The 26,798-nt window shown below is 35.6% G+C and overlaps 3 protein-coding genes across 4 annotated transcripts; 2 read left to right on the top strand and 1 right to left on the bottom strand.

Annotated features, from left to right (window-relative positions):
• Nucleotides 1–4,802: 4,802 nt before the first annotated feature.
• On the bottom strand, nt 4,803–7,563 carry LOC145580031 (small ribosomal subunit protein uS3z-like). Its single transcript, XM_081637347.1, has 5 exons — nt 7,281–7,563; nt 7,022–7,193; nt 5,502–5,556; nt 5,281–5,412; nt 4,803–5,183 (listed from the first exon to the last, which is right to left on the bottom strand). Exons 1-5 carry the CDS (start codon nt 7,456–7,458, stop codon nt 4,989–4,991), a joined length of 732 nt encoding a protein of 243 aa, XP_081493473.1. The 5' UTR covers nt 7,459–7,563; the 3' UTR covers nt 4,803–4,988.
• Nucleotides 7,564–10,287: 2,724 nt separating this feature from the next.
• Nucleotides 10,288–12,052, top strand: LOC145578865 (stress-response A/B barrel domain-containing protein UP3-like). 2 transcript variants are annotated; one of them, XM_081636164.1, is made up of 2 exons: nt 10,288–11,107; nt 11,822–12,052. In XM_081636164.1, the coding sequence occupies exons 1-2, from the start codon at nt 10,394–10,396 to the stop codon at nt 11,837–11,839; spliced, it is 732 nt and encodes a 243-aa protein (XP_081492290.1). In that variant the 5' UTR covers nt 10,288–10,393; the 3' UTR covers nt 11,840–12,052. The 2 variants fall into 2 exon arrangements, with proteins under 2 accessions (XP_081492290.1, XP_081492289.1); XM_081636163.1 differs by lacking the exon at nt 11,822–12,052 and having other exon boundaries at nt 10,289–11,238.
• A 5,790-nt stretch (nt 12,053–17,842) lies between these two features.
• LOC145578864 (transcription factor MYB1-like) lies at nt 17,843–19,536 on the top strand. The gene is made up of 3 exons (XM_081636162.1): nt 17,843–17,975; nt 18,161–18,290; nt 18,809–19,536. Exons 1-3 carry the CDS (start codon nt 17,843–17,845, stop codon nt 19,413–19,415), a joined length of 870 nt encoding a protein of 289 aa, XP_081492288.1. The 3' UTR covers nt 19,416–19,536.
• The last annotated feature ends 7,262 nt before the right edge of the window (nt 19,537–26,798 follow it).

The raw sequence follows: 26,798 nt of genomic DNA, 5'->3' as shown, positions 1-26,798 counted from the left end.
AATCTATTTAGAAAGTGATGCACATCACAACACTAGAAAAGTACAAAAAATATGGTTACGTATTGTTGTAAATACATATCAAACTTTCAAAATGAAGCACATTCATATTATTAGTTTTATAACCCTAAATCCTAAACCCTAAACCCTACCCCCTAAACCCTAACAATATGAAGCAATAATGATCATTATGTATTAATAAGCATCATTTTAATATATATAATATCATTTTATTATATACAATATCATATTCACCTTTACCAAAATAAAATTCATATGACAGCAACATCAAATGTACGAAATAAAACTTCATTTATTTTATGATCAATAAGTTTCCAATTTACCTTTAATAAAACAAAAATGTAATATTTTAATATTTAAAAATAAGATTTTACCCAAATTTATGGACATATGATACTTACAATAACAAAACATCCAATTAACATTTAAGGAGTCATACTGTTTTTAATAGCATCACCAACTTATTTTTATATAAATATAAACGGTACAAATAAATAAATAATGACATTATATATGTGCTGATACCCCCTGATGTAGTTGGTTAATGCTTTCTTACTATTCGTAAGTTATCCGTGTCCGATTCCATATTACACTATTTTTTTTTTGGTTTTATTATAAACACTAATGTATCCTAGTCTAACTTTTAAAAACCAATGTTGTTAGTAATTATGAATAAAACTATTGTAACCAGTCTGATTTCTTTAAATTCCATAAAACAAGGTTTTTCCAAGTTTCAACAGCATCAAAATTGTATTTATAGCATCAAAAAGGTATTTACAGGAGTAGTACAAATATTTGATTGCTGATTCATATCTAACATATTACTTAGTCATTCAACTCAGAAACATTGGATGTATACCAGTCGTTTAAGACCATATTCTCATAAGCACCGTCATCAATGCCCCGATAATTCATCATCAGCCGGCTATCATTTGGAAATAGTTCATGATCATGGGATAACACACAATTCTTAATGTAAAACCAACCATTTGAGAATCGTGCCTCAACATACACCTTGCAGTTTGTAGGAGGACATGATATCTTCCTTCCCGATTTCTTTTTCCTTCTGTCTTTTATACCCATCTTACAGACCAATCTAATACGGGACATCATGTGACCTTTAGGCTCCATCTCCCCAACACCTAGACAATTTACTCCTTTTTCACGATACTCGTTCATTATTAAACTTGATCGAACAAAAAATTGAAACCCTTTCTCAAAGGCATACATATGGCAAAACTTTGTAAATTCTTCACCACTTGCAAAATACATACCCACAGCTGGAGTAGGGCTGAGTTGTTCTTCTCAGTTTGACCGATTCAGAGAATCATGTTCATTTATATTGTTATTAACCTCAACCTCTTCATTATCAATGTTATTAAACTCAGCCTCTTCATTGAGATCGAATGGCATTGTTGCTTCTTCTGTTACATCGTTTGATTCTGCATCTCCGATTGAGCTAACCACATCGTTCATCACATCAATAAGATCAATGTTCAAACGAGGGGACTGGTTTTCGCTTTCCATTTCACTGCCAAAATGTCAAAAACACAGTACTGTATTTAATTTCATATGCTTAAAAAATAAAAAAAAAACATACTACGAAATAATATTTTAATTTAATACTGACAAAATGATACTGCATACAACAAACAGATCCTATAAAATAATTTATTATTGACAGCAAATAAACATCGATTCCATTTAACAATTGATACCAGTACAACGAAACCCAGAAATACTCCTACACTTGCATAACATTTCACAATAAACAATTATACCATAAACAAATCCCAAACCCAACATACAAATCAATCTATTAATCTACACGATTTACCCTTTCAAATAAATCTTTATAACAATTCTAATTTTGACCCAAAATCAATTTCTTCAAAATCAAACAATGAAAACCCTAAATTATCAAAGTCATCAAATTAGGAAATTTAATCGAAATAATTCAACAACAAACAAGATTACCTCCGAATACTTGTAAATGATTGACGAAATTAACATTCACTTGAATAATTTTGTCACGATTCGTTCCTTATTCAAATTGGTATGTTCTTTGTCAAAGAATTTTGGGGAAAAAAGATGAAATTTTGGGGGAAAAGATGGTAAATTTCGAACCTTAATTGGGAAATTAATTGTGTATTGCTGCATCAATTGTTGCCGCCCGTTGAAATTTTTGCCGCTCAACTACATCACAATGACGCCCAACCTGAAAATATAGCCGCTCGTTTTTCCCTCTTCTTTTTTTCCTTTCCCTCTTCTTTTTTTAGTTTCCCTAACTTCAATGCTGACTTGGCGATTTTTTATTGATAGCCTTTTGTACACCATGTGGACCCCTACCCTTTACCTTAGTAGTAGCTTCTTTTAGAAGCTTAGTTTTTAGTTTAGGTACAAACTGCAAAGTTGTTTTTCTTTGATCAATTAGTTTTTCCTTGAGAATTAGAGATAGAGGGATGTCTAGATTCCTATTGGTCTTTTCCTAAAATGGGAAGACTTTAGAATCGTTTACCTTTTCAATTATTTTTAAAAAAATATAGCTTCATGTAACTATATGGATTAATATAGTGAACATTTTATAAAATTTTAGATTTTTAACTATTTACCTTTAAATCTATTAATGAATTGATTTGTTTCAAAAAAAAAATTTAATAAAATAATAAGCAATACAATCATCAATAATCAATAACTATATACTAAAAGACACACTAGCAATGACACGTGCCATTTTCTGGTGTGTCCTTAGGTTTTTACTTTTTTTTTTGTAAAAAAAATCTATTTAAGAAACAAATATTTTACATATATATAATGATAATAATTACTTATATATTGAATATAAGAGAAGATTTGATAATGTATCTTTCCCAAATATTCTTAACATAATTTGTGACATACGGGGTTTTTTTTAAGAAGGACATAAAATTATATATTTTTTTTCTTGATTTTTTTTTAATATGTAAACAATAAAATGCGAATCTTTATTTTTTTTGAAGAAACGTTAGAGATCTTATAAAATCAAAGCAAATCAGCTTTCGCCAAAGCAATGATGCGAATATCAAATCAACAAATGATATTTTTGTTATTTCCTTGAATAATTTATGATCAGAATTTTAATTTTAATCAATCAATAATCTATAATTAACTGTAGATATTTCAACAATATTTCCAAGAACGACACATGTTGATTATTTTTAGTGTGATTTTGCCATTTTTGTTGTTCTTTAGTGTTGTGTTCGGGTCGGGTCATCTCAGATCGAGTCATGTTCGAATTCGGGTCACGAATCCTTAGGTTAACTTGGGTCTGGGGTTGGTTTCAGGTTGATTCATATAGGGTTTGGGTCACCAATTTCTCGAGTTCAAATAGGTCAGGTCATGATTGGATTCGGGTAAAATTTTCGAGTCGGTTTAGCTTTTGACAACTCTAAATATGAATACAATATAAATTATTTGAAATATTTAATACTATAGTATTAATTTTAAAAATACTTATTGAAAATTACTGTGCATGGCACGGGACCTAACCTAGTTATTTATAAATTTAACTATTAGCAAATCTTGCTATGTCAGTTTATCTTTAGTCAGTAATTATTTGTCCTTTTTTAAATTTTTATTTTGATCAAATGTTTGAAGTTTAGAAAATGCTCCAACTAAAAAATGACTACTTCTTTTAAGAATAGAAGTATACGAAACTCTACGGTTAGTTTTGAATAGAAATAAATCGAGGTGGTATAATTTTAGAACTTAATCATGAGCTTTAAACTTGAATACTCTATAGAAACCCAACTACAAAGATTGGGTAGCCATCATAAATATTGAATCATGAATATTCTATAGAGTCTATTCATATGCGTAAACTAAGAATTATATCAAATGGTTGTTGGTACAGTGGCGATTGGGACTACACTTAGTAAGAAGGATCACAATTTGTAGGGGACTGAATCCTCAAAGGGTAAATTGAGTGGAACACTGGAACACCACCTGTAAAAAAAAAAAAAAAAATTGTAGGGCAGTGCTTTGGGGTTATCGGCCAATGTTTGTAGCTAGCTAAATGAGTTACTCCATAAAGCAATGTAGTTTACAAAATATCAACGACCCTTGTTAGCAAGTTCAAGGCACATTTGCGTGGGAAGATAATGGCTCCATTGTGGATGCTCTAATAAAACTAGCTTCGAGTTGTAAGACATCCAATAAAATTGTTGGATGGAGAAGATTCTACAGATTGTTACAACATTCAAAAGATGAAACTGATGGTAACAGACTATGCCAGTTCTACATTTGACCATAATTCAAAAAATTGATGCAGGAAAATTTAGTCCAATACAGGATAATATAAATTTCGACTTTATTAACCAAATTCAATCAATTTTGAGAAGGCATTCTTATATCAATCATCTAGTATAATTTCATAGCAAATTCACACCATGAAATATAATTTAAAAAATTTATTCGCATATCCACAACCTGGAAAATCAATCTATACTCATACTCTCACATTGTAGATACTAGATTTATACTAAACTTTAAGGTATGCCAAGGCACATATCGTAACATTCAGAAGTTTTGCAGCAGAACATCAAGCAATGAGCTTAAGGAGTAACAAGATCAAAAGTTAGAGAATCAATACTACCCTCAGATCCCAAAGTCGAGAGGGAAAAAAAAAAAAAAAAGATTTAACACAAAAGTTAAAAGGTACAATAATACCAATAAGGCTATAACCAAAACAAAATGACGATAAATGCAACATATTCCAAGAATTTTGGTTTAGTGAAATCAAAATATGTCAAAATACTTACGGTCAATCTCATAGAAACTACAAAACTTTTCAATAGCACATAACAAAGACATTGCAGAAACACCACTGGCGACTCAAACAAGTCATCATATTGTATGAATTCTGGTAACTCAGTAACATACCAGCCCAAAAAAAAAAGAGAAAAAGAGTCTATAAACTAGCCTAGTGAAGCTTATGCAATGGCAACAGGTACTGGACCACTGGAATCTACAAGATCAACTTCTGGCGCCAAAACTGGAACCCTAGCGTAGACCTCATCTTCCTTTGGTGGGAGGATAACAACAACATCAGGGATTGGCTTTTGAGGTCCAATCTTTCCCTTGGGGTCCCAGTCAAGCATAATCTTAACCTTGATTCCGAGCACTCCCTGTATTAGCACAATACAAAACAAAATTAGACACCAACAAAGACACCCCAAGAAGATAATCCACACAAAATTCATATCTTGCCCACTAAAGATTTACCTGTCTAAGGAGCACGTGTCGGATAGCTGAGTCAATGTACTCAACAACTGGTTGACCTGAGGAAATCATATATCCATCCTTGAACTTCATGGACTTAGCACGCTGTGCCCTCAATTTACCACTAACAATGACCTGTTCAAACAGCACAAGTTAAATTACAAGGAACAGTCAATTGCAAACTATATAGGGTAAAAGGTATAATTAGGAGAATATCAACAAACCTCACAACCCTTGGCACCACTTTCCATGACAAACCTCAAAACACCATAACAGGCCCTGAAAGAAACAAGCATACACCACCAGAAAAATTAGAATGAGGAAAAAACAGAGCAACCAGAAATTGTTGCATATTAATTGAGAGAATTACTCATATGGTGAGTTTTTGTTTCATGGAGGGCATAGTTACATACAAATTTGTTTAACAGATATTAACAAACAAGCACAACACCACCACTTCCAAAGAATAAAATATATCAAAAATACAAAAAATGAACAAATCCAAGGAAATAATAACCATATCTTGTATTCTTGTGCCCTCACTAACAGTACTACATGAAAACTAACATATCTCAGTAGGAGAATGAAAGAGAGGAACTTCAATATAGTCAACTTCCGACACAAGATTGGTACAGAAAGACCAATTAGCTTTGTAGATGACATTAGATGAAAACAATGTCGTCTCCACATTCAAACAATTAACAAACATGAAAGTTAAACATATTTTATGTGCACATAGCCAAAAGGTTATAAGCACATTGCCCTGTACAGATTACTGGCAACAAGATAAACAAACAATAACAACAATAGTCTGTCACAAAATTGAATATGAATACCGAGCCAAAACATCGTTCTTCTAAGATACTTTCTATTGATTCCCATCCTTTATTTTTCCTTCCTTTAGTGGAGGGTATAAACACTAACTATTCTAAATGATCTCCATACAGACATTAGAAATCCATCTATCTCAACAACAAATAAATAAAATAAAACAAAAAATAGCACACAATGGTGAAATAAATAATTATTCATAATTTCATACAATATTAAAGTATAAAACCAGGGTGATTAAGGGCTTTATAGATGTGCCCTCTAGCAGGTTTTACGTGAATAATCAAAGTATCTCACGAGAATAATAGCATTGAGGATTGATTTAATCTAGTCACCTTCCGACACAGAAAAGGTACAGAAGGACCAATCTGCTTTATGGATGACAACAACAAATGACATTAAATATAGACAAACAAGCTACAAGAACAAACACAGCATAACCAATGCACGTATCACACAAAGTATTTTACCATCCAAGAAAAACAGTTTATGTAAAAAATTAATTTCAGATGAAAATCTAAAAATTGCACATTGCATACAAATGCAGACAACCCGAGCATATTAAGCAGCATAATTGTCTTTCAACAAAGAGGATTACATTACTAGCATATATGTTAATCAACCCAGTAATAAATAACTTGAATACATTACTTCAATACAACAATTTGAAGTTATGCAAATGGAAATTTAAGATAAATCGATTTTCATTTCATGAGTACATATTGAAGGATCTCAGCATATATCAAGTTTTATAATTATTCATTTCGCAAATCAACAATCAACCAATATATTATTAACCAAAGATTTACTGCATAACAAACACTAAAGTTCATAACTTTGGAATTTAGACGATAAATTTAAAGAATCGAAATTATAATATAATGAAAAAAAAGAGGTATAAACATGTATATACCTTCTAACAGCAAGACCTCCAAGAAGCTTGTAACGAAGAGACTCGCACTGAGCAATAGCGCAAAGACCCCTGTTGTTAACCTTCTCAGCATACAATTCAACAGTGTTTTCTGGAAACTTAAACCTCTTCTGCACAATCGAGGTCAGTTCCCTAATCCTTCTTCCCTTCTCACCTAATCCAATCCAAACCCAAAATCAAAATCGAAAAAAACCCAAAAAAATTGAATCAAATCAAAAACAGACTAAAAGGGGGAAATTACCGAGAACATTTTGGGTACGAGTAGCCCTAATGATGATCTCAGTTCGCATAGGAGTAACCCTAACTTCAACACCAGAGTAACCATCTTCAGCAAGCTCACGAGTGAAAACTTCGTTGAGTTCAGCGTAGAAGACACCATCAGCGACGAACTTTCGCTTCTTGCTCATCTGGGTCGCCATGATTGCAGAGATCTCCGAGGAGAGAGAAAGAGAGAGATTGAGAGATAAAGAGGCGGAAATGAAGAGGCTAACCCTAGAAATCTAAAACCCTAATTTTGGATGACAGAGATGAAGTGAGGGGTATTTTATGAGGTTGATGAAGAGATCTTGTGGTTTTGGACTTTCTGAGGTTATGGGTTTGGGTTGAGGGAGATTGGGCTTTTTTTTTTTTTTTTTTTTTTTTGAGGTTTTTGGGTTGACAATTATTAATGCATCTGTGTAAAATATGTGACCCATTATAAAATTTTACAAGTTGAAACTAATACTTGTAATTCTATTTTTGTCTTATCAAAGTATGGTCTCGTTCACCTCATTTTATTTTTGCTGAATTGAAATTATTTTTATTAAATTAATGTTATTTTTGCTGAATTAATTTTACATAATTGAAATTATTTTTATTAAATCTCTATTACTAGTATAATTTTTCTTTAATTAACTGATTTTTACTAAACTGAAATTATTTTTATCAAACTGAACTTATTTTTCATTAATATTATTTTTTAAAGTGAATTGAACAAAGTCCAACTAGATAATACTTAAGTAGCCAAGCTTGAGTTGGATCAAGCTCTGCAAACTACTATATCCCCTCCTTCCCCATGCTGAATTACAAGACATCTTGAGTTCAATATGAACCATGTTATTTGTTTGGGTTTAAGTTATACTTCCATGTTCTTTCACTTTATACTATGGCCCTGTTTGGCAGTAGCATTTTAGATAGCGGTTAGCGTTTGGACTAAGTCAAAACACTAGTAGGAAAAAATCAGTGTGTTTGGTAAGGTAGTGATTCATATAGCGGTTAGCGATAGAGGTAGTGTTTAGGTAGGTTTTGTCAAATGTTAATAATATTAGCATTTGAAAGGTAACAGGTAGTTTTTGACAAATTTTGTTTACTTTATTTATACTCCTTCTGTCTTTTTAATATAAGCCAGAGTTGGGATTTTTCACTATTTATATGTCATCATTGACTTATTTTTTTTTTACCAATGTATGTATAAATGTTGTCATATAATATGTTGTTGGATTTGTCATAATGTCTACTTTTATAAACTATTTTTTTTTTCAAAATTATTACTAACCACTAATTAAAGATATTGATGGTTAAATCTGTCTCGGACAATATGTAAATCCAACTCTAGCTTATAAAAAAAAATGTGGGATTAAATATTATGCATGTATTTTTACTGTATCTTAACATTTCAACCACTAGTTTTACCAAATACTCATACTATTAATCGCTACATTGACAGCTAACCCCTACCCATTACTAATTGACAGCTGCTCGCTAATCTAACAACTACCCGCTGCTCGACCACTAAAATCTACTCGATATCGCTAGTTTTGCCAAACAAGACCTATGTACTATGTACTCCATCCGTTTCATTATAATCGTGAATGTTTTTAAGGCAGGGTTTTTGTGATGTTATGATGGTGGCGATGAGGGCTAGTTGGTGGGTGTGAGGGGGTGGTGGTTATGGTGGTGTTGTGGTTATTGGGATGGGTTGGTGGTTATAGTGGAGTGATCATGGTGATTATGGTGGGTTGTCGTCATGAAAAGGGGTGAGGAGCTAGGCAGTGGCAGAGCCATGAATTATAAATTGGGGGAAAAAATAGACTATAGCTTGGTGTAACAAAAATGTTAGAACATATAAATATTTTAATAGGTAAGGTTTTAAATTTGAAAATTTCAAATTACAGAATACTTAATAAAAAAATTCCAACATCATTTACTAATATATTTCCCCACAAATATATTCTTATGGGTTCAGAAATTTTGAAAAATTCGAACATTAAATAAAAAATGGGTAATGATATATGTAGCTCTTATGGTCTGTTCATATTTACTAAATTGAGCTGAACTGAACTGATTGGAGCTGAACTGAACTTATTGGAGCTGAACTGAACTGAATTAAGCTGAGTTGAAATGAATATTTTATGAGAGAGGGAAATTAGGAGCTGAACTGAACTGAACTGATTGGAGTTGAACTGAACTGAAATTAAGCTGAAATGAATAGGCCCTTAAGGGTATGTAAAGAATTAAATATACTTCTTACAATGGAATTAAGTTGAAATTCTTGACAACACACGTAGATCGGTGTAATTAATGTTATTATATCCTCAATATTTCCCTGTTTAGCTTCTTATACATAGCCCTAATGGTATATTTATCATTTTTCATAAAAAAAATATAGCTAATAAAATGTACTTGTTATAGTTCTCTATTACAACCGTAATTTGTGGGAAAAAAGAAGTAAAATAAGAATTAAAGGAACTCCAATCTCTTGAATAAAAGATCATTTTAAGCAAGAAGACAACAATTGATTATTTGAAGGCTTTGTTCTCCTCAACTTCCGATGTGAGAGGTAGGCCTCTAGTAGATTGAGGTATCAACCCCTATAAAAAATAAAAAAAAAAAAAAAAAAAACTGTGTTGTCATCAACTTTCGATGTGAGAGCGCCAAAGGTGCATAAGGATGTGCGTAACTTGTAAAAATGTAAAGTACTCTGTAGATCAACATCTCATTGGGTAACTTTTAGGGCCTATTATGTTGCTTAATTTCAGTTTAGTTCCAATCATTTCAGTTCAGTTCAGTTCATTTCAATTCAGTTCCTTATTTCCTTCTCTCATAAACAATTCATTTTAGCTCGGTTTAGTTCAGTTCAGCTCCAATCAATTTGTTTTTAGTGAATCGAAACATGTCTTTTTCTAAAACCAATCGAAACATGTCCTTAATTAATTAATTTATTTTTATCTTTTTCTCGAAGCACATTCCAACATCTAATTGATAATTTGACCACATTTTAATGCAACCAATACTCGTATCTTGTATTCTCCGTGCAATAAATGTAAACAAACAAATAAAATCCCACACTCAACACTCAATAACCCCAAACAAGAAATGCTCAGCGCAACAACTCGGCCACTCTTCACCACCCACTTCGCCACCACTCGCCACCCTCTCCTCCGCCGCATCTCCCTCTCCACCACCACCCGCACCACCTTCACAACCCGCGCCACAATGTCCACCACCACCTCCACCATCGAACACATCGTCCTCTTCAACGTCAAACCCACCGCAGACACCACCCAACTCTCCGCCATGCTCACCGGCCTCAACTCCCTCTCAACCCTCCCAACAGTCCTCCATCTCTCCGCCGGAAAACTCCACCGCAACCGCTCCTCCTCCATCTCCTTCACCCACATCCTCCACTCTCGTTACCGCACTAAACAAGATCTCGCCGACTACTCCGCTCACCCTGATCATCTCTCCGTCGTCAGAACCAGCGTCTTGCCCATTTGCGACGATCTCATGGCCGTCGATTGGGTCGCCGAGAATCTCGAGGGTCCGGTTGGGGTTAAGCCTGGTTCCGCCATTAGAGTTCAGTTGATTAAGCTTAAAGAAGGGGTTGTGGAGGAGAAAAAGGGGGAAGTGGTTGAAATGATTGGGAGATTGAAGGGGAAGATTAAGGGGATTGAGCAGTCTTCTGTTGGGGAGAATTTTTCGCCGGCGAGAGCTAAAGGGTTTGAGATTTGCTCAATTGGGGTTTTTGGTGGGGTTGGTGATTTGGATTCTCATGATGCTGATTCTGATCCTTCTAATGAGAAACATAAGGTTAGGGATTCTGTTGATTCTTTTGTCATTGTTGATTATGTTGTTCCTTCGAATCAATCCGCTAGTCTTTGATTCATGACCATCTTGTAGTTTCATTGTTTGTTGTATGGGATTAATAAACAATTTGATCATGTACTGGTAGTATGCTTCCGAATAATCACTTTGGTTCGTGTAGCCGAGCCCACTTATTGGATTAAGGCTTTCATTGATATTAGTAGCATCCTTGCATAATGTTGGTTAAGGTGATTCTATTAACCGAATAAGACATTGGAAAATGCAAATTTGATGGATAATTTGTTTACTAATAATGATGGAATTATGATGCTGAATTGTTTAGCAATTGACTTGTTCGTAGTTGTTTTAGAATTCTATCCTACAAACTACAATGAGTTTTTGGGTTTGCATTTTAGGAGAGAGGTTAAACTGTTGATTGTGTGATTCAATGTTGGAGTTTGAGAAGGGGATTATTTTTCTGATGCATTCACCAAGCCTCCTTATCTTTAAATTAATATTAGACTAGCTGAGAGGAGTAATTCTTGAATGTTCCCAGTGAGCTAAAAATGATATCTCATTTGAAGCGTAGATTGTAAATTATACTCATTGATCATGATTCATGATCATGTTGTGTTCATGATGCATATTATTAGCACCCATATATAGTTTATAATTTTATATGGGTAATTGACCGCTTGTTGATTAATGTGAATCTATTAGGTGAACATTGGGTTATGAATATATTCACGGGCCCTCAATCTACATTTGATGGTTAGTTTGTTGATTATTCAGCAAAGCTATGCTTAATGATGGGTATTATGATATACGGAGAAGAGTTGTTTAAGCTGTTAGACATACATCACGAGTTTGCATTGAGAGGTGAGACTACATTGTTAGATTATGTAGTACTCTGTAATTGTTATTCCTGTTTTATGGCCGAATAGCTTAAAGGTTTATAATCATGCTGTTAATCATGTCTTCGATTGTGGCTAATGGCAAGGTTAATGATTATCTGGGTAGGATAAGACTGTTGCTTGAATAAATTATGCGTTGTATTCACTTGAATCAACAAGTGTTTTGCATGAGTTATTCTGCTACGTTCACCTCATCATTTACCAATTTAAACCTAACTGAGAAAAGTAATTGTTGAATGTCCCAACTCACAAGTGAGCTAAAACAATGTCTTATTTGGAGTCAAATGTGGATGATAAGCTTTAAAGTTGAAAATTGAGGATCATGGGGTTAATTCAGAAAGTGATGTTTTGCTAATGCTTAGATATTTGAAATCGAGAGGGTTATATTGCTGGCCTTTCAGACTTAAATCATATGGCAAGAACCTTAACTATGAAGCATTGAGGTTGTCTCTGGTTTTAAACTTTTAATAATATTTTATCTGGGACATTAGTTGAAAGAGAAACTAAACAATCAAAATGAAATCATCACCCTTTCGAATCACTTAAACGATCAACATGAAATTATCACCCTTTCAAATCAATTAAAAATTTGGAGAGGATGCTGTTAGCTTCATTGCTGGCTCCGTGTTCTGTTGTTTATATTGTGAGTAGCATCTGGCTACCATCTAGGGCCCTATGAAGCATTAAATTGGTCCAATGATTAACACCATTCGAGATCTTTTCGTCTGATATGGTTGTTCACTTGTTCTGTACTGGTCCTTGCCTTTACTAGGTATTACTTTTTTGCAATGTGCACATCACCATCAGAGAGTACACAACAGAAAGTGGGAAGATTTGCCAAGAACGAGTGTCAATAGTCAATACTCTTGCTATCTACATTGGTTTCTTGTGAACTCTTTTCTACTTGGTGTTTTCGTAGGTGGTTTTCTTTCACTCTGTTTGTTTGAGTAGAAGGTCGTGTTTGCATATGCTCCACTGTGTGTGATTGTTTGTCAATGAAAGCTTTCACATCACTGGCTCCATCGTTGTTTTGTGTTTCCTTTAGTACTGATATGTTAACGTCTGCTGACTGGTACTTTGCTGCACTTCACATAATTACATCAGAGATGACAATTATCTCTGCTGGCTTTGCAGGTGCCAAGAGCGTTATGTTGTTGCACTAGGATTATTAGGTTAACTAGAACGAGTAAATTCTCGAACTTCATTTTAGCCTGTTTGACACTTGCAAGCTGCTAATAGCCTAATATGCACGCGCCTAAGCTAATAAACATTATTAAGCCTTGATTAGATTGGTGATGCCAACTTAGCAAATTGTTACCCCTTTACTAAGTCCAAGTTACTAGTTTCAAGAACTAATAAATTTCGCTGATGGCACAAAAATTCTTCTACTGTAAAAAGATTTTGCTTGGTGTAACTTTGCACTCAAAACAATTACGAGTACTTCGTATGACAACAAAGTTCTTGTATAAACAATTCTCGGCACTTTTTTCGTCAACGCTCTTGTGAAAAGTGTTGAACACTCCGTAATTATCTTAGGCCTACTTTTGTTTGAATATTTCGTAGTATTAAGTATGTGTTGGGATCACGTTGGTTTAAATTAGATGACATAATTCACATAAATACAAACTTTCTAAACTAGGAATTGGTTAGGACGTATGTCCTTTTCTCAAGCAGTTAACCGTCTCTTTGATTTACTTTGAGATTTATGTAAGTGAGAAAAGTTATTTACCAAGATCCATGGTAATGCTTGATTATCGTCTAGTATCTCACTTTCTTCGCAAATTTCATTATCCTCGATTACCACATGTGGGGGGAGTAGTATTGGGTGGGAATGAAAATTTATGATACGAGTTTCAAAGTTTGGAGATGAAATGGCATTACCATGAATTAATTATGATGTTAATTTTCTTGCTAATTACATCCAAATTAATTTCTATCATCGTCATATACTACTACGCGAGTAGCTATCCAATGACGTCCATAACTATGAAAGGTGAGATCTATGATGATTCTCATCAATAGGTGATCGAGTACAAGTACTTGATACAATGGTACTTGACTTAACTACTTGTTTGATTGATGACAAAATTTGAGAAAAGTAGATATTCGTATCAAGTTGAAGAGTGCAATATGACATTATTTGGTTGGCAAATTTATGAAAAGTTGCACTACTTGAGGAAGATCAACCTTTTGTAAAATACGTAGTAGACGAAGTTGGTTACCTAAGTCCATGTGAAATACGGAGTATGAATAAGTGAATTTTCAATCAAATAGAATTTTCCGCTTTCGAAATGAGTTTACTTGAGAAAACTTAATACTTTTACGAAATTTTAGTTCTTTATGTTCAACAAAACGAGCAAAGAGAACTACAAAAAATAAAATAAAAAATAAGAGCAAATTTATGTATAGTACAATTATATACTTTATTATGTATTTATGTAGATTGTTACTTGTAATCTTGATATGTATTTTCATAATATCAACTTTTTAAATTTTTAGAAGTACTTGAATATACTCTTATTATTATTATTATTATTATTATTATTATTATTATCAGTGGCGGATGTAGAATATTTAGTGTGGAGGGGCACTAAATAAAAAAAATGCTTGTATAAAGACTTGAACCTCAAACTTTATGTATAAAGTTATGCATTACCACTGCGACAAAACTAAATTAATGTTATTTATTGCATTAAAATTGTATTTAACCTATAAATTTACACATTTACCTAATAAAAAAATAAAAAATTAATTTTTTTTTTTGAGGGGGGGGGGGGAGCAGGCCGTATTTGGACCAGGGCAGCCGGGGCGCCCGCCCAGGGCCCCAAATTTTGAAGCCCACATATGCTAATGCAAGTCCCAAAAAAAAAAAAAAAAAAAAAAACAAAAAACAAAAAAAAAACAATTAAATTATGTACGTACATTGTAAATTTGTAAGTGCAAATATTAATTAACTCCCTTGAAACTTCAATCACATTTAATCATCTCCTAGAAAATAGCTCCTTCAATTTTGGGAAGTAGATAATCCCAAATAAATTCACCCACTCAATTCAATTTTACACGTATAATCTTTTTTTATCTTCCTTCCCAAATTTATTTTTATCATTACCTTTATTTTTCTGATTTTTCACCTTCCTTCCCAAATTTATTTTCAAAAGATGGATTCTCCCATATACATATTTTCCACAATAAATTTCAACGGGATTAAAAGATTTAATACTTACAATTTTTTTTTTTTTAATATATTTATACTCTTTCAATTGTTCTTTACATCTCAATTTTTCATTTCACCGTTTTGGCTTATGTTATTTTATCATATCTAAGAGCAATATATATGTTAGTGATGCCGCCGGCAATTACAGTTAAAAGTCTTAAATAAATTCTTCAAATTTTTTTTTTTTTTATTTTGCACACCCGATTTTTTTCCTAATATATTAACCTATAAGGGCCCCATTTTTTAATTCGCCCCTAGGCCACCAAAATCTCAGAAACGGGCCTGGGGGAGGGGGGGTCTCACCCATGACTCTTAATAGGTCCGCCAATGATTATTATTATTGTTATTATTACAATGGTAAGAAAAAAGAAAACACTAGGAATTCCTAATGTGTCGGAAGAAAGTGTTATACTAATAAGCAATAAAACAGAATTAACTTATCTCTTGATGCGTGAACCAAAACTGACAATAGCCGCGTCGTGGAAAACCACTGACCTAAAAGACGATTCCGCGCTACCTCCCGGTGCAGTAGACAAATGCGTTCGCCCTCCAGGATAAGCACGGCGCCGAAGTTTATGTGCACTCACAAACCCGACTGGAACTCAGAATACTTGCCCAGAAAACAGAACGTAAAGAACATGTGTTTAGATAATTTTAGAGAAGAGAGATGACTGATTGTGTTGTGTCTTTAGGCTGAGAAAACCACCGAATATTTATAGGATGAAGAGGAAAAACGGGAAGCATGAAAGGTGGGAAGAATCTGGCCAAGAAAATGACCAGATTAATTTGGTCAGTCAACAACCGAGGCAAGAAACAAGGAATTAATCAGTCAGCTACAATCAAGGAATTAATGGCTGATTAATTCTCACAACAGTCAGAAAAGAATAATCCCAACAGACAAAAAGGAATATTCTGTTTAACAAAGAAAAAGGGAAATAAAATTTCTCCAAAAAGATAACAAGGACCCACGCCCGCGCATTCCCCAAGACCCCAAGTCCCGAGGCCCGAGCCCGACCCGGCGCGCGCGCGTGTGTGTGTGTGGAGTAACACACACCTCCAACTCACTCAACTAAGTAGTAAGGAAAAACCTTCCTCCCCAATTAATGTGGGACTTTTCCCCTTTCATTTGTTTTTCTCTCTCTCTCTTATTTTTCCCAACACTCTTGTTTTATATCAAGAACTTCCAACAGAAAGGAAGGGAAATAAAGAAGAATTGTTACAAGGAATAATATTCATACTATCACTAACTAAATGACTAACATTTGCTATCAAGTCCGCTGCTTGAAGTGCCTCCCGAAAGATATGACAATACTCCAGTTATCGCATTTACCAAGAAGGGAACAAATGTCTTTAACAATATGATCAATTTGCTATGATGTTGATCAAATGCTTTTAACAAAATTAATAACTAAAAGATTATCACCTTCAATTATAATACACTTATATATAATATGCAGCCGATGCGGGTATAAGAAATCGTAAGCCCAACGCCCCAAGCCCCCAAACATGTCATATGTTTCACGAGACCCCTGGTCAGTCACTCAGTCGATGCACCAAAGTACAGAACCTCTCTGTACTTTCAATTGTTTTTCATTCACGTAACTCATACCTGAGTAAAATTTCATACAGATTATTATTTTGGTAATTTTTCGTAATAGGCTGATGAAGAAATGATACAAATTTGGAAGAGCTTGCTCCAATAATTTACACTACATCCGTCTATATCTCTCCCATTAATTACGAAAACTTAATAACCCTTCTTTTTCTTTCACCCCTCATTTCTACTTTTATAGGGTGCCCAAATCAATAGGTCGTGCTAAATCGATAAAATGAAAAGATACTTTTGTCACATGTTGATTTTTAAAACTTATTACAAGCTCTACTTTGAATAGCTTTAGCAATTTACATATATGTGAAAAAACATATTCATTTAAAATCTCGTTAGAATTCTGTCCATGTATATCTTTAATTTTTTTTTCCTTACTTATTAATAATTAAAGATATTTAACGGTTAAGTTTATAAATAGACAAACGTGATATAAACAACGTGTCAAGTTGTCAACTAATTTAAAACAGAGAAAGTACATAAATTAATTTGACGGCTAATATAAAAACCCAATATTATAAATAGTCTCGTCTCTTGCACATGTAATGCAAGAAGTTCCATTTGTCGTACAAATTAATGCTATGTCATATATTAAGTAACTAGGCAACTACAGTTTCTAATTAATGCTAATTTCATTTTCAAATACTCACAAATCGTGTTAATTTTTGATTAGGTATAGTCTTTGTGGTCCATGCATAATGCATCTTATTAAGGTAGTGTGATAATTTCTTTGGGCTTTTGAAATTTTGCACAAAAGTGCTACATACGTACGCAAATTAACTCAATATAAACTACACTTCTTCAAGAGAAAGGGATGCAAAAATGTCATACCATATCATATACCTTTTTCTTGTTTGCTTTCTAGCTCATATTAGTTTCTAGAGAGAATATTATTGAATGAAAGAGACTATTCCGACGTTATTCTCCCTCGATCTAGTTCTTTTTCTTCGCGAAAAAGATTTAATACACGGGTGCACATACATACACGACGTGTGAGGGAATCGGAGATGGGAAGGAGTCCGTGTTGTGCAAAAGAAGGGATGAATAAGGGATCTTGGACCGCGATGGAGGACAATATTTTGAGCGAGTATATTAAGACACACGGCGAAGGAAGGTGGAGAAATCTTCCTAAAAGGGCAGGTAAGAAGATCGAATTAAAATCATTTACATGAATCATAATTTTTATTTCTTGTAAGTTGTATAATTTGTTCTAGAAATTCCCTTTATGAGAAGGGGTTCCAAATTCTTTCCCTTTTGTTCTTACCTTCAAAAAAAAAATCAACAATACGTACTAAATTTTATTTATATATGATGTAATTTGATAGGTTTGAAGCGATGTGGGAAGAGTTGTCGATTGCGTTGGTTGAACTATCTAAGGCCGGGTATTAAGAGAGGCAACATCTCCCCTGATGAGGAAGAACTCATCATAAGACTCCATAAACTTTTAGGAAATAGGTACATACAATAATTTTACACATATTATTTTCTCTTCAATTTGCTTCCAATTATTTGAAAAAAACTACTTGCTTATAACATTATTAAAATATCACATACAATAATTTAGTCGATCCTTAATTCTAATCTCAATTGATATAGAGATCAATTTGTGTGTGTGTGTGTGTGTGTTTTTTTTAATGCAAGCTAAGGAAGAATACACTTAAAGTTCAAAAAAAAAAAAAACTTCTCTCGAGACTAAACCCTAATAACTTACTCATCTTTATTTCATAAATTTGTTATTTAAGAAAGCTAGCGTGATCCAAGTTATTAGGTTAGGATTTTTAATGTACTTCCTCGGTTACATATTGTATGTAACTTTTAGCTATTATTTGTGAGATATAAAAAATTCAAAAGTTACACATAATATGTAACGACGGAGGTAGTAGAATTTGTGAAAAACTGTATATTTTGCTTGTTCAATTTTATACCAAAAACGAGTGTTCAATCTAATTACCCCTCTAATATGTATGTTGTAGGTGGTCATTGATTGCCGGAAGATTACCAGGTCGAACAGACAATGAAATCAAGAATTATTGGAATACCAGTTTGAGCAAGCGATTGAACCAACACAACACTAATCAAGCCGTGAACCACAATCTAAAAAAAACTCGAAATGATGTGAAGAACAAGAAGAAGTTACCAAACATAGACGACGTACCTAAAACATCTACACATACCATTGAGTCCAATGTAGTCCGAACCAAGGCAGTCCGGTGCACCAAAGTCTTCATCAACCCTCAACCACAACAGAAGATTATACGTGCCAACAAAACCACTAATTTCGCGGTTGTTCAACCAACAAGCTCAATGGATTACAATGTGGAAAACTTTTGGGTTGATCATAATATTTCTTCACCAAGACTATTAGATGAAGAGTACAAGATGCCATCGGATTTAATGATGGAGGTGTCTAACATGGGAGAATTTAACCTGATTTCTGAGCTTCTAAAGTCCGATTTTTCGGACATTTGTGAGCTAAGTAACGAGTCAAGCAAAGGTGCTAGTGATTTATCACCTAGTTCCCCTGAAGAGCCTTTTGTGTTGTCTCAAGAATTGCTTGAAGATTGGCTTGGAAATCAATAACAAGTTATGTAACTAGATAAGTTAACTACTATGAGTACATGTTTTTGGACTCTTTCCTAAAATAGTAGTTTTATTTTTACTTTTCAACATTTCCATTCTCTTTAAATACGATTTCTGACTGTTTCTTGCACTTGAGTACAAAGGTAAATCATGAACATTGAGAGAATATATATGTGTGCTATATATATAACTTGATTCATAGAATTTTATAAAGTTTTGTTACAATATGCTTGAATAGTATCTTGGTCTTTCTATTAAGGTCTTCGATGATGTTTAGTTTATTCGTACAAAATAACATTGCTTGCAAAATGCCTAGGGAAAGAATATAATTAGGAGTGGTCGAGATCCATCACATGTATGAGTATCATATCGTCTCAATAATTAATACGAGTACTGATAATACTGTTAAATTATTATAAGCTACTTATGTGATTTAAAGATATGGCCATGCCTAGGCTCTAATGCTCTATTTCCCTACCGGCCGGCCCAGAATGCGTTAAGACTAACTTAGAGATCGAGCCTCTATCCGTCCTTTAAAAGGTATCATCACTAGTGGTAAAGGACCAACTTAACCAAAAGCTTAAGCTTTTGGTTGAGATAGTCCACTAATATAGTATCAGAGCCAAGTTTGTTGGGTCATTCGTAACTGGGTATTTGTCAAGTCACTGGTTAGGGGCCTCTATTGAATGTTCATTCCCAATGAGGATTATATTATATCTTCTGGTGTGCTCTAATTTCTAAGGACACTCACAAGTGAGGGGGGTGTTGAAACCCATTTTAGCCCACTTGTGAGTGTCCCACATTAGAGAAAGAAGAGAGATGGTTCCACTTTATAAGGTAAAAGAGTATCTTCTACTATTGCCAATTGGTTTTAGTATGGAGGCTCCTCAGCCTTGTTTGTGGACCAAACTCTCCTCCTCCCTGTTCGAGTTGCCCCGCAAAAAGAAGATTTTGCGAAAAAAATACATGTAAAGTAATTAGCTATGATAAGCTAAATTCATGCATTAGCCAGTAAATTAAAAACTTGTAAGGCATAAAATTCCACACAACTATGTGAAATTCTTACCGTAGACGCTTGTAACCTAAAAGTAGGGTCACTTTATTGGTTGAGAAAAATAAGAAATTAAAAAAGAAAATCAAATTTAGTACAAGCTGAACTCAGTAGTAAAAATTTCATGCTGTTGCACATGAGCTAGGAACCAAAAATGGCATATTGATTAGTTGAATAGGTTTGAAATCTTGAATATAAGCTACTACACTTGTATTTGATTATGATCTTCGAATCTTGCACATTTTAAGCAACAATTATCTTCAAGGCCATTAAGACATTATTGCTATAAAAAGGATTTGGTGTTGGCCTTACTTTATGACTTAGCTTGTATTTACATGCTTATCGCAAACGTTGCATTAAACTGTAAAACAGTAAAACTGATTTAATTCCAAAATTTTAGCTAATATTGACCCTCTTCAGCATTAGCGTTTCAAGTACTCCGTAGTATTTATCGTTTTGATTTGGTCAATATACTAGTTGGAAATAATATGAATATTTGGCAAAATACGAGCAGCACTTAGTGGTATAAGTAGTGTATGGGTAGTGTTTCTCAAACATACATTGACCGTACAACAATCCTCACCGTTTTTTTTATCCGGTATTTACGTGTTAGACACTTTTAGAGTGAAGGGAAAGGGTAAGGGATCCTCGCCCTCAAAATATCTCTAGTGGGAATTGAACTTTCAATCTCAAGGTTGGAAGGTGACAATCTTACCACTAGACTAAGCTTTGCTTGTTTTTAAAGGTAATGAGTAGAGTTTGACAAATTATATATAGTTGTTAAAGTATATACTTCGCATACGATAGTACTTGTTTCAGTCTGATCCTGACTTCCCCAAGAATTCGGACCTGAGATCTTGATACTCCTATCGGCGAGCTGAGAACCTACACAATAAGAAGAAGTTAGCTAACCCCGGGGTGGTCTGGGGATAACCACTCCGATGATAAAGTCAGAAGGTGTTTAAGAGAGAAGAAGATAAGTAAGAGAGAGAGAGAGTGTAATTAATGCCCTCATTAATGAGGTCTTACCTACTATTTATAATAGTTTACCTTGACAGGTGGCTCTCATCCATGCAAAGCCTTTTGTGCCAAGTGTCGAGCTTCTATTGCCACGTGTTGAATTCCGGCAGGCCGACATGTCTTCTTTCTGTAACATATCAGCATCTTCTTATAATTATTGAAACCTGGTCATGTGCTTTCACAAGATATCGGTCATGCCCAGATATCATCCCATACAATTAGCCCCCCAAGTGAGGACGTATGATCATTCATCATCGTGCTCAGTTAACATGAGTAACAAGCTAAACCTAACGAAACAAACTTTGGGTTCCACATCTCATTCTTGAGACTTTTCCTCATGTTGGAAATTTTATTGTAGTAACGTTTCTTGTGCTCTGTCAAGCACTGCTTATTAACAAAGTTTCATTACTGACCTTGCCGTTGTCACAATTCATTTTACTTGCTTGGCTTGTATCCAGACAAATTAGCTTCTATATATTTATATATTTTTAAGCCCTATATTCTTTTGCTGAGAAGTTTTATATTTGTTTGCTACTTTTAGTATTTCTTATTATTATTATTTATGTAAGAGGACAATTTTTGTGCCGTAACACCGTGTTGTTCATTACTTTTATTAACTCTTCTCCGTTTTCCTCCCCAAGTGACCTTGTATGCCGATAGCGTACAAGGTCAACTAATTATAAAATACCTGGGAGCGAAAAAACTCCGTTTTCCTCCCCAAGTGACATTGTTTGCCGATAGCGTACAAGGTCAACTAATTATAAAATACCTGGGAGCGAAAAAACTCCGTTGTCCTCCCCAAGTGACATTGTTTGCCGATAGCGTACAAGGTCAACTAATTATAAAATACCTGGGAGCGAAAAAAACTCCGTTTTCCTCCCCAAGTGACCTTGTATGCCGATAGCGTACAAGGTCAACTAATTATAAAATACCTGGGAGCGAAAAAACTCCGTTTTCCTCCCCAAGTGACCTTGTTTGCCGATAGCGTACAAGGTCAACTAACTATAAAATACCTGGGAGCGAAAAAACTCCGTTTTCCTCCCCAAGTGACTTTGTATGCCGATAGCGTACAAGGTCAACTAACTATAAAATACCTGGGAGCGAAAAAACTCCGTTTTCCTCCCCAAGTGACCTTGTTTGCCGATAGCGTACAAGGTCAACTAACTATAAAATACCTGGGAGCGAAAAAACTCCGTTTTCCTCCCCAAGTGACCTTGTATGCCGATAGCGTACAAGGTCAACTAATTATAAAATACCTGGGAGCGAAAAAACTCCGTTTTCCTCCCCAAGTGACCTTGTATGCCGATAGCGTACAAGGTCAACTAATTATAAAATACCTGGGAGCGAAAAAACTTCGTTTTCCTCCCCAACTGACCTTGTATGCCGATAGCTGACAAGGTCAACTTGTTTTAATGAGCACGTTATGGTAGTGTAACCGTTTTTTTTTTTTTTTTTTTTTTTTTTTTTTTTTTTTTTAAAAAAAAGCGGGAGAATTAATACACGTGTTGTAAATCCTACCGTCATTTTTTGAAATTGATTGTCGATTGAGGGCCGTTGGATTTCTGAACCGCCTTTCACCTCAACTGACTTTTCAGTTTTTCCTTTTAGATCAAAAATTCCAACATTTTTCATTTCACTTTTCATCTTTCCAAAGTTTTTTCTCCGTCTCAATTGTTTTTTCAACAAAGAGTCTACTTTTCTGATTCTTCCCGATTTCGGTCTACGGTTCTTAGTTTACTCGGAGTGCTTTTCTTCTTCATCACTTGTCAGTTTAAGTTCGTCGTATCAGCGACTTTTGTCGAAGGTATTGTTGTTCCTTAATCCCTTAATTTTGCATGTCTGTTTTATTTTCTCATTTTTGAACTAAATGTCTGAAGATAGTGTCGAAGAGAATTTCCCTAACCTTAGTACTGCTAGGCGTCGTTTAATTAGGCAATCCTTAGGCAAAGAAACCGGTAGTAACCAGGGTAATTCATCTTCCCTTTCTGATAATATTGATTATCCATTTGAGACGTTATCTTCTGAAGAAGAGAAACGCGCTTTTATGATACATAGGACCATTGCTCACCGTGAAAGTGCTTTCCACCCTACTAATCCTGATATCCCTGCCGATACCGAAATTCTTAACGTTGAGCCTGTTAGTGTTCGTTATCACTTACGCAGCTTTGCTGGGAAACGCTATTTTAATCAATACGGCACTAACGTTGGCAATATAGGTATAAACACCATGCCAAGGGTAAAGAGAACCAGTTATCAGCCTCGTGCTGCTGCCCGTGAAGCTGCTGAGGCCGCCAAAGCAGCTAAGGCAGCTGAGGCCGCTAAGGCAGCAGAATCCAGCAAAAGACCTGGGCAAGGTCAGGTTGTAAGTTCTTCTGAAGAAGAACCAGTGGCTGATATCCCTGCGAACCCTCAGGAGGGTCCGTCATCCCCAGTTCATGATTCAGCCGTCAACTCAGTTTTAGGAGATGACGAGACTCAAGAAGACAGTATCAACAATGAGAGTAGGGATGACATTGTCGACTTGACGGCAGAGGTTATCCAGGAAGAGAATCTGGACGAGGGCTATAACTCTGAGACTGACGGAGCTGAATTCCGACAACCTATTACCCTTGCCAGAGATGGAAAAGTGGCCAAGGCGAAAATAAGTGATGATTTTAGGAAAACGGCAATTGAAAAAGATTACTGCCGTCGTGCTAAGAAATTCTTCAACTTACCTGACGGGTATGAGCTGTCAGTTCCCCCTTCTGGAGCCTCAGTATTAGATTGCCCAGCAGGTTCCGTGGCCGTTTATATGAAGCATTTAGACTTCGGACTTCGCTTTCCCCTACACCCCTTTGTGGCAAAAATCCTAAAAGCCTGGAATGTCTGTTTAGTTCAGGTTACTCCCCCTACCATACGGGCCGTTATTGCCACCATCTGGGTCATGCTATATCGAAACTATCCCCTAACCCTTAACGTTTTTAGACGACTGATTACTTTGAAGAGAGATGGTTAGTCAGATGGGTGATGGTCCTTGTATACCCAACCTCGCAAATATACCGTCCACCCCAAATTGACAAGCTGTAAGGGCTGGCAAGTGAGGTTCTTTTTCATGTCGGTTCCTGAGGAATTTCCTCTAAGAAGAACCTTTTACCAGCCTCATCCTCGTTTTGATTCAATCCCCGAGAGGGATCTTGGTAAGCACGAAGAGAGAGCCGTCAATCATTTTGACGTCTCAGAATTTGATGAAGGTGACGGCAAGGTTCGTATAGTTCCTAATGTGTGGGTGCCGAATGTAAGTTACATTCTGGGCAACGCGCCGTTATCTCGTGTCGGTCTCTGTTGGACTGACAGTTATGGTACTGTTTATTTTATTGAATTTCTCTTCTTTCTTTTTCTTTCTTTCTCTTTTTTTTTATATGTACCTAATTGATTGTACTTGCATTCCTTATTCTCAGGTATTGACAAGTTGGACAATAAGCAACTCGGCTTATCTTCCGACGGGAAAAGAGTTGTCAGACGTTGCCCTAAAGCTTCAAGCCCCTACGACACTCTTGCTACCGTTTGCGGCCGCGCTCCAACTGTCAGTGCCAAGAGAAGAGCTGAGATCATGGCTGATGACAATGCCAAAAAGAGAAAGACGACATCCCTGGCCAATCGGCGAGGTGGAATTGTGACCTCCAGCCCTAGACAACCTGAAGGGCGTGGTGGGAAGAAGAAGGACCAAGCGGAGTCTGAGAAGACTCCACCCATCAACAAGGCTAAGAGCCCTGAGGCTATTGTGAAGAAGGTTATTCAGGGTGTTGAGATCGAAGATCTCACCTCTGCCGAATCCCCTCGTCAACCTCAGGCGACCACCACAATTGCTCCTACTACGGTTGGGTCAGATTCCAGCATACCGGCTTTAACATATCGGTCCAACCAGTGGATAGAAAGAGTTTCCGGCCGGTTTCCAGATGAAGTCCTGAAAGGCTTTGCTGTTCCTGCCGGCCATTCAGGGGACCGTTGGAAGCCCGACATGGATGTTGGCCGGAATGAATCAATGATTACCGACGATCCAACTCAGGGTGGGACCCTTGGTTACCGGCTTCTTAGTAACCTTACTCTTCCGATGGACAGACCTGCTGGTCCAATCGGTCCCCTCGCTGCTGCTCATATGCACAACATGATGAAGGTATGTTTACTTTACTTCTTTGCCTTAACCTATTTCTTATATTACGTTATGGCTTACGCACTCTTATTGCTTGTTTCGTGGTTTTTGTTAATTCTTATTCGGAAGTACTTTCCTGTTCACAGGCTGTTATGTCCGGTACGGAGCTGGTGGAGATGTACCGCTATTATCAAGAGAAGCACCATCAAGCCTCCTCCAGTCAAAGTGCCATGCAAGAAATCATTAACAACGCTGAAAAGGCCCTTGGTGACCTGAGGAAGATAAAAGAAAAAGACGACAAGGAGATGTCGGAGTTGAAGGTTAAGGCTGGAAAGGTTGCTGGCTTGGAGTTGGAAATGCAGAGTCTGAAGACTCAGATTGCTGAAAAAGATAAAGCCATTGAGCGTCTTTCTTCAGTTGAGAAAGATCTCGGCGATGCCAGGGCTAAAGTAAAAAACCTCGAAGAGAAGGTTATGCGGATGGAAGCCGATAAGCCTGGGATTCGCCAGAGAGCCGTGGGCCGTTACTTGACTTCAGATGAGTTCTGCTCCAAGCTCCAGGACCGTTTCGATGGAGGTTGGACTGCTGCTCAGAGATGTGTTGCCCACGCTGCCGGTTGGAAAAAAGATGATTGGGTCAAGGTTGAGAAGGCTTTCAACGAAGAAGCCTACAAGATCCCTTCCGGCTTCGAGGCGCAGCAGTTCTCTGAAGAGGACTTGTACAATCTGGCGCCAAGTGCTGATGACGGCCCCAAAGATCTCAGTATTTTGGACTCCCCAGTCCCTGAGAATACACAAGCTTGAAGGGGCGGGCAGTCATCACCGACATCTTCTTGTGGGTCTTGTATTATCGGGCCTTATCAGCTATAACTGACTTTTATTTGTATTTTGTTTGTAGTAACACTTATTTTGACAATGCTGTTCTATAGGCATATACCCCTTTTTTGTGGTGATGCCTGTCGATTGTCAACTTCACTTGTATAAACTTATTTTAATTTTCGTTCGTTGTTTGCTTACTGCACATATTTTTGTATTTCTTATCTTAACTGCATCGTTCTTACTTATTACTCTCTAATTTGCCTGTTTTTAAACAACGTTATGATAGTCATGTTGCCTTGCTAATTTTCAGCATATAAAAAATTGCAAAAAATAAATGTTTACCTGATACTTTGTCTGAAATCCAA

The sequence above is a fragment of the Chenopodium album genome, chromosome 14, assembly GCF_948465745.1.
Source record: "Chenopodium album chromosome 14, dcCheAlbu1.1, whole genome shotgun sequence".
Classification (NCBI taxonomy): Eukaryota; Viridiplantae; Streptophyta; class Magnoliopsida; order Caryophyllales; family Amaranthaceae; genus Chenopodium; species Chenopodium album.
Note: the sequence above shows the minus strand (reverse complement) of the source record. Positions and strands in the feature narration are given on the sequence as shown.

Excerpts from the sequence above, each read along its gene's own strand:
- LOC145580031 (XM_081637347.1), bottom strand. The coding sequence starts at position 7,458 with ATGGCGACCCAGATGAGCAAGAAGCGAAAGTTCGTCGCTGATGGTGTC. Across the intron at positions 5,557-7,021 it reads GGAGGTCTTGCTGTTAGAAG|GGCCTGTTATGGTGTTTTGA; the intron begins GTATATACATGT and ends TGTTTCTTTCAG. Across the intron at positions 5,184-5,280 it reads GACACGTGCTCCTTAGACAG|GGAGTGCTCGGAATCAAGGT; the intron begins GTAAATCTTTAG and ends GTGCTAATACAG.
- LOC145578865 (XM_081636163.1), top strand. The coding sequence starts at position 10,394 with ATGCTCAGCGCAACAACTCGGCCACTCTTCACCACCCACTTCGCCACC.
- LOC145578864 (XM_081636162.1), top strand. The coding sequence starts at position 17,843 with ATGGGAAGGAGTCCGTGTTGTGCAAAAGAAGGGATGAATAAGGGATCT. Across the intron at positions 17,976-18,160 it reads AAATCTTCCTAAAAGGGCAG|GTTTGAAGCGATGTGGGAAG; the intron begins GTAAGAAGATCG and ends GTAATTTGATAG. Across the intron at positions 18,291-18,808 it reads CATAAACTTTTAGGAAATAG|GTGGTCATTGATTGCCGGAA; the intron begins GTACATACAATA and ends TGTATGTTGTAG.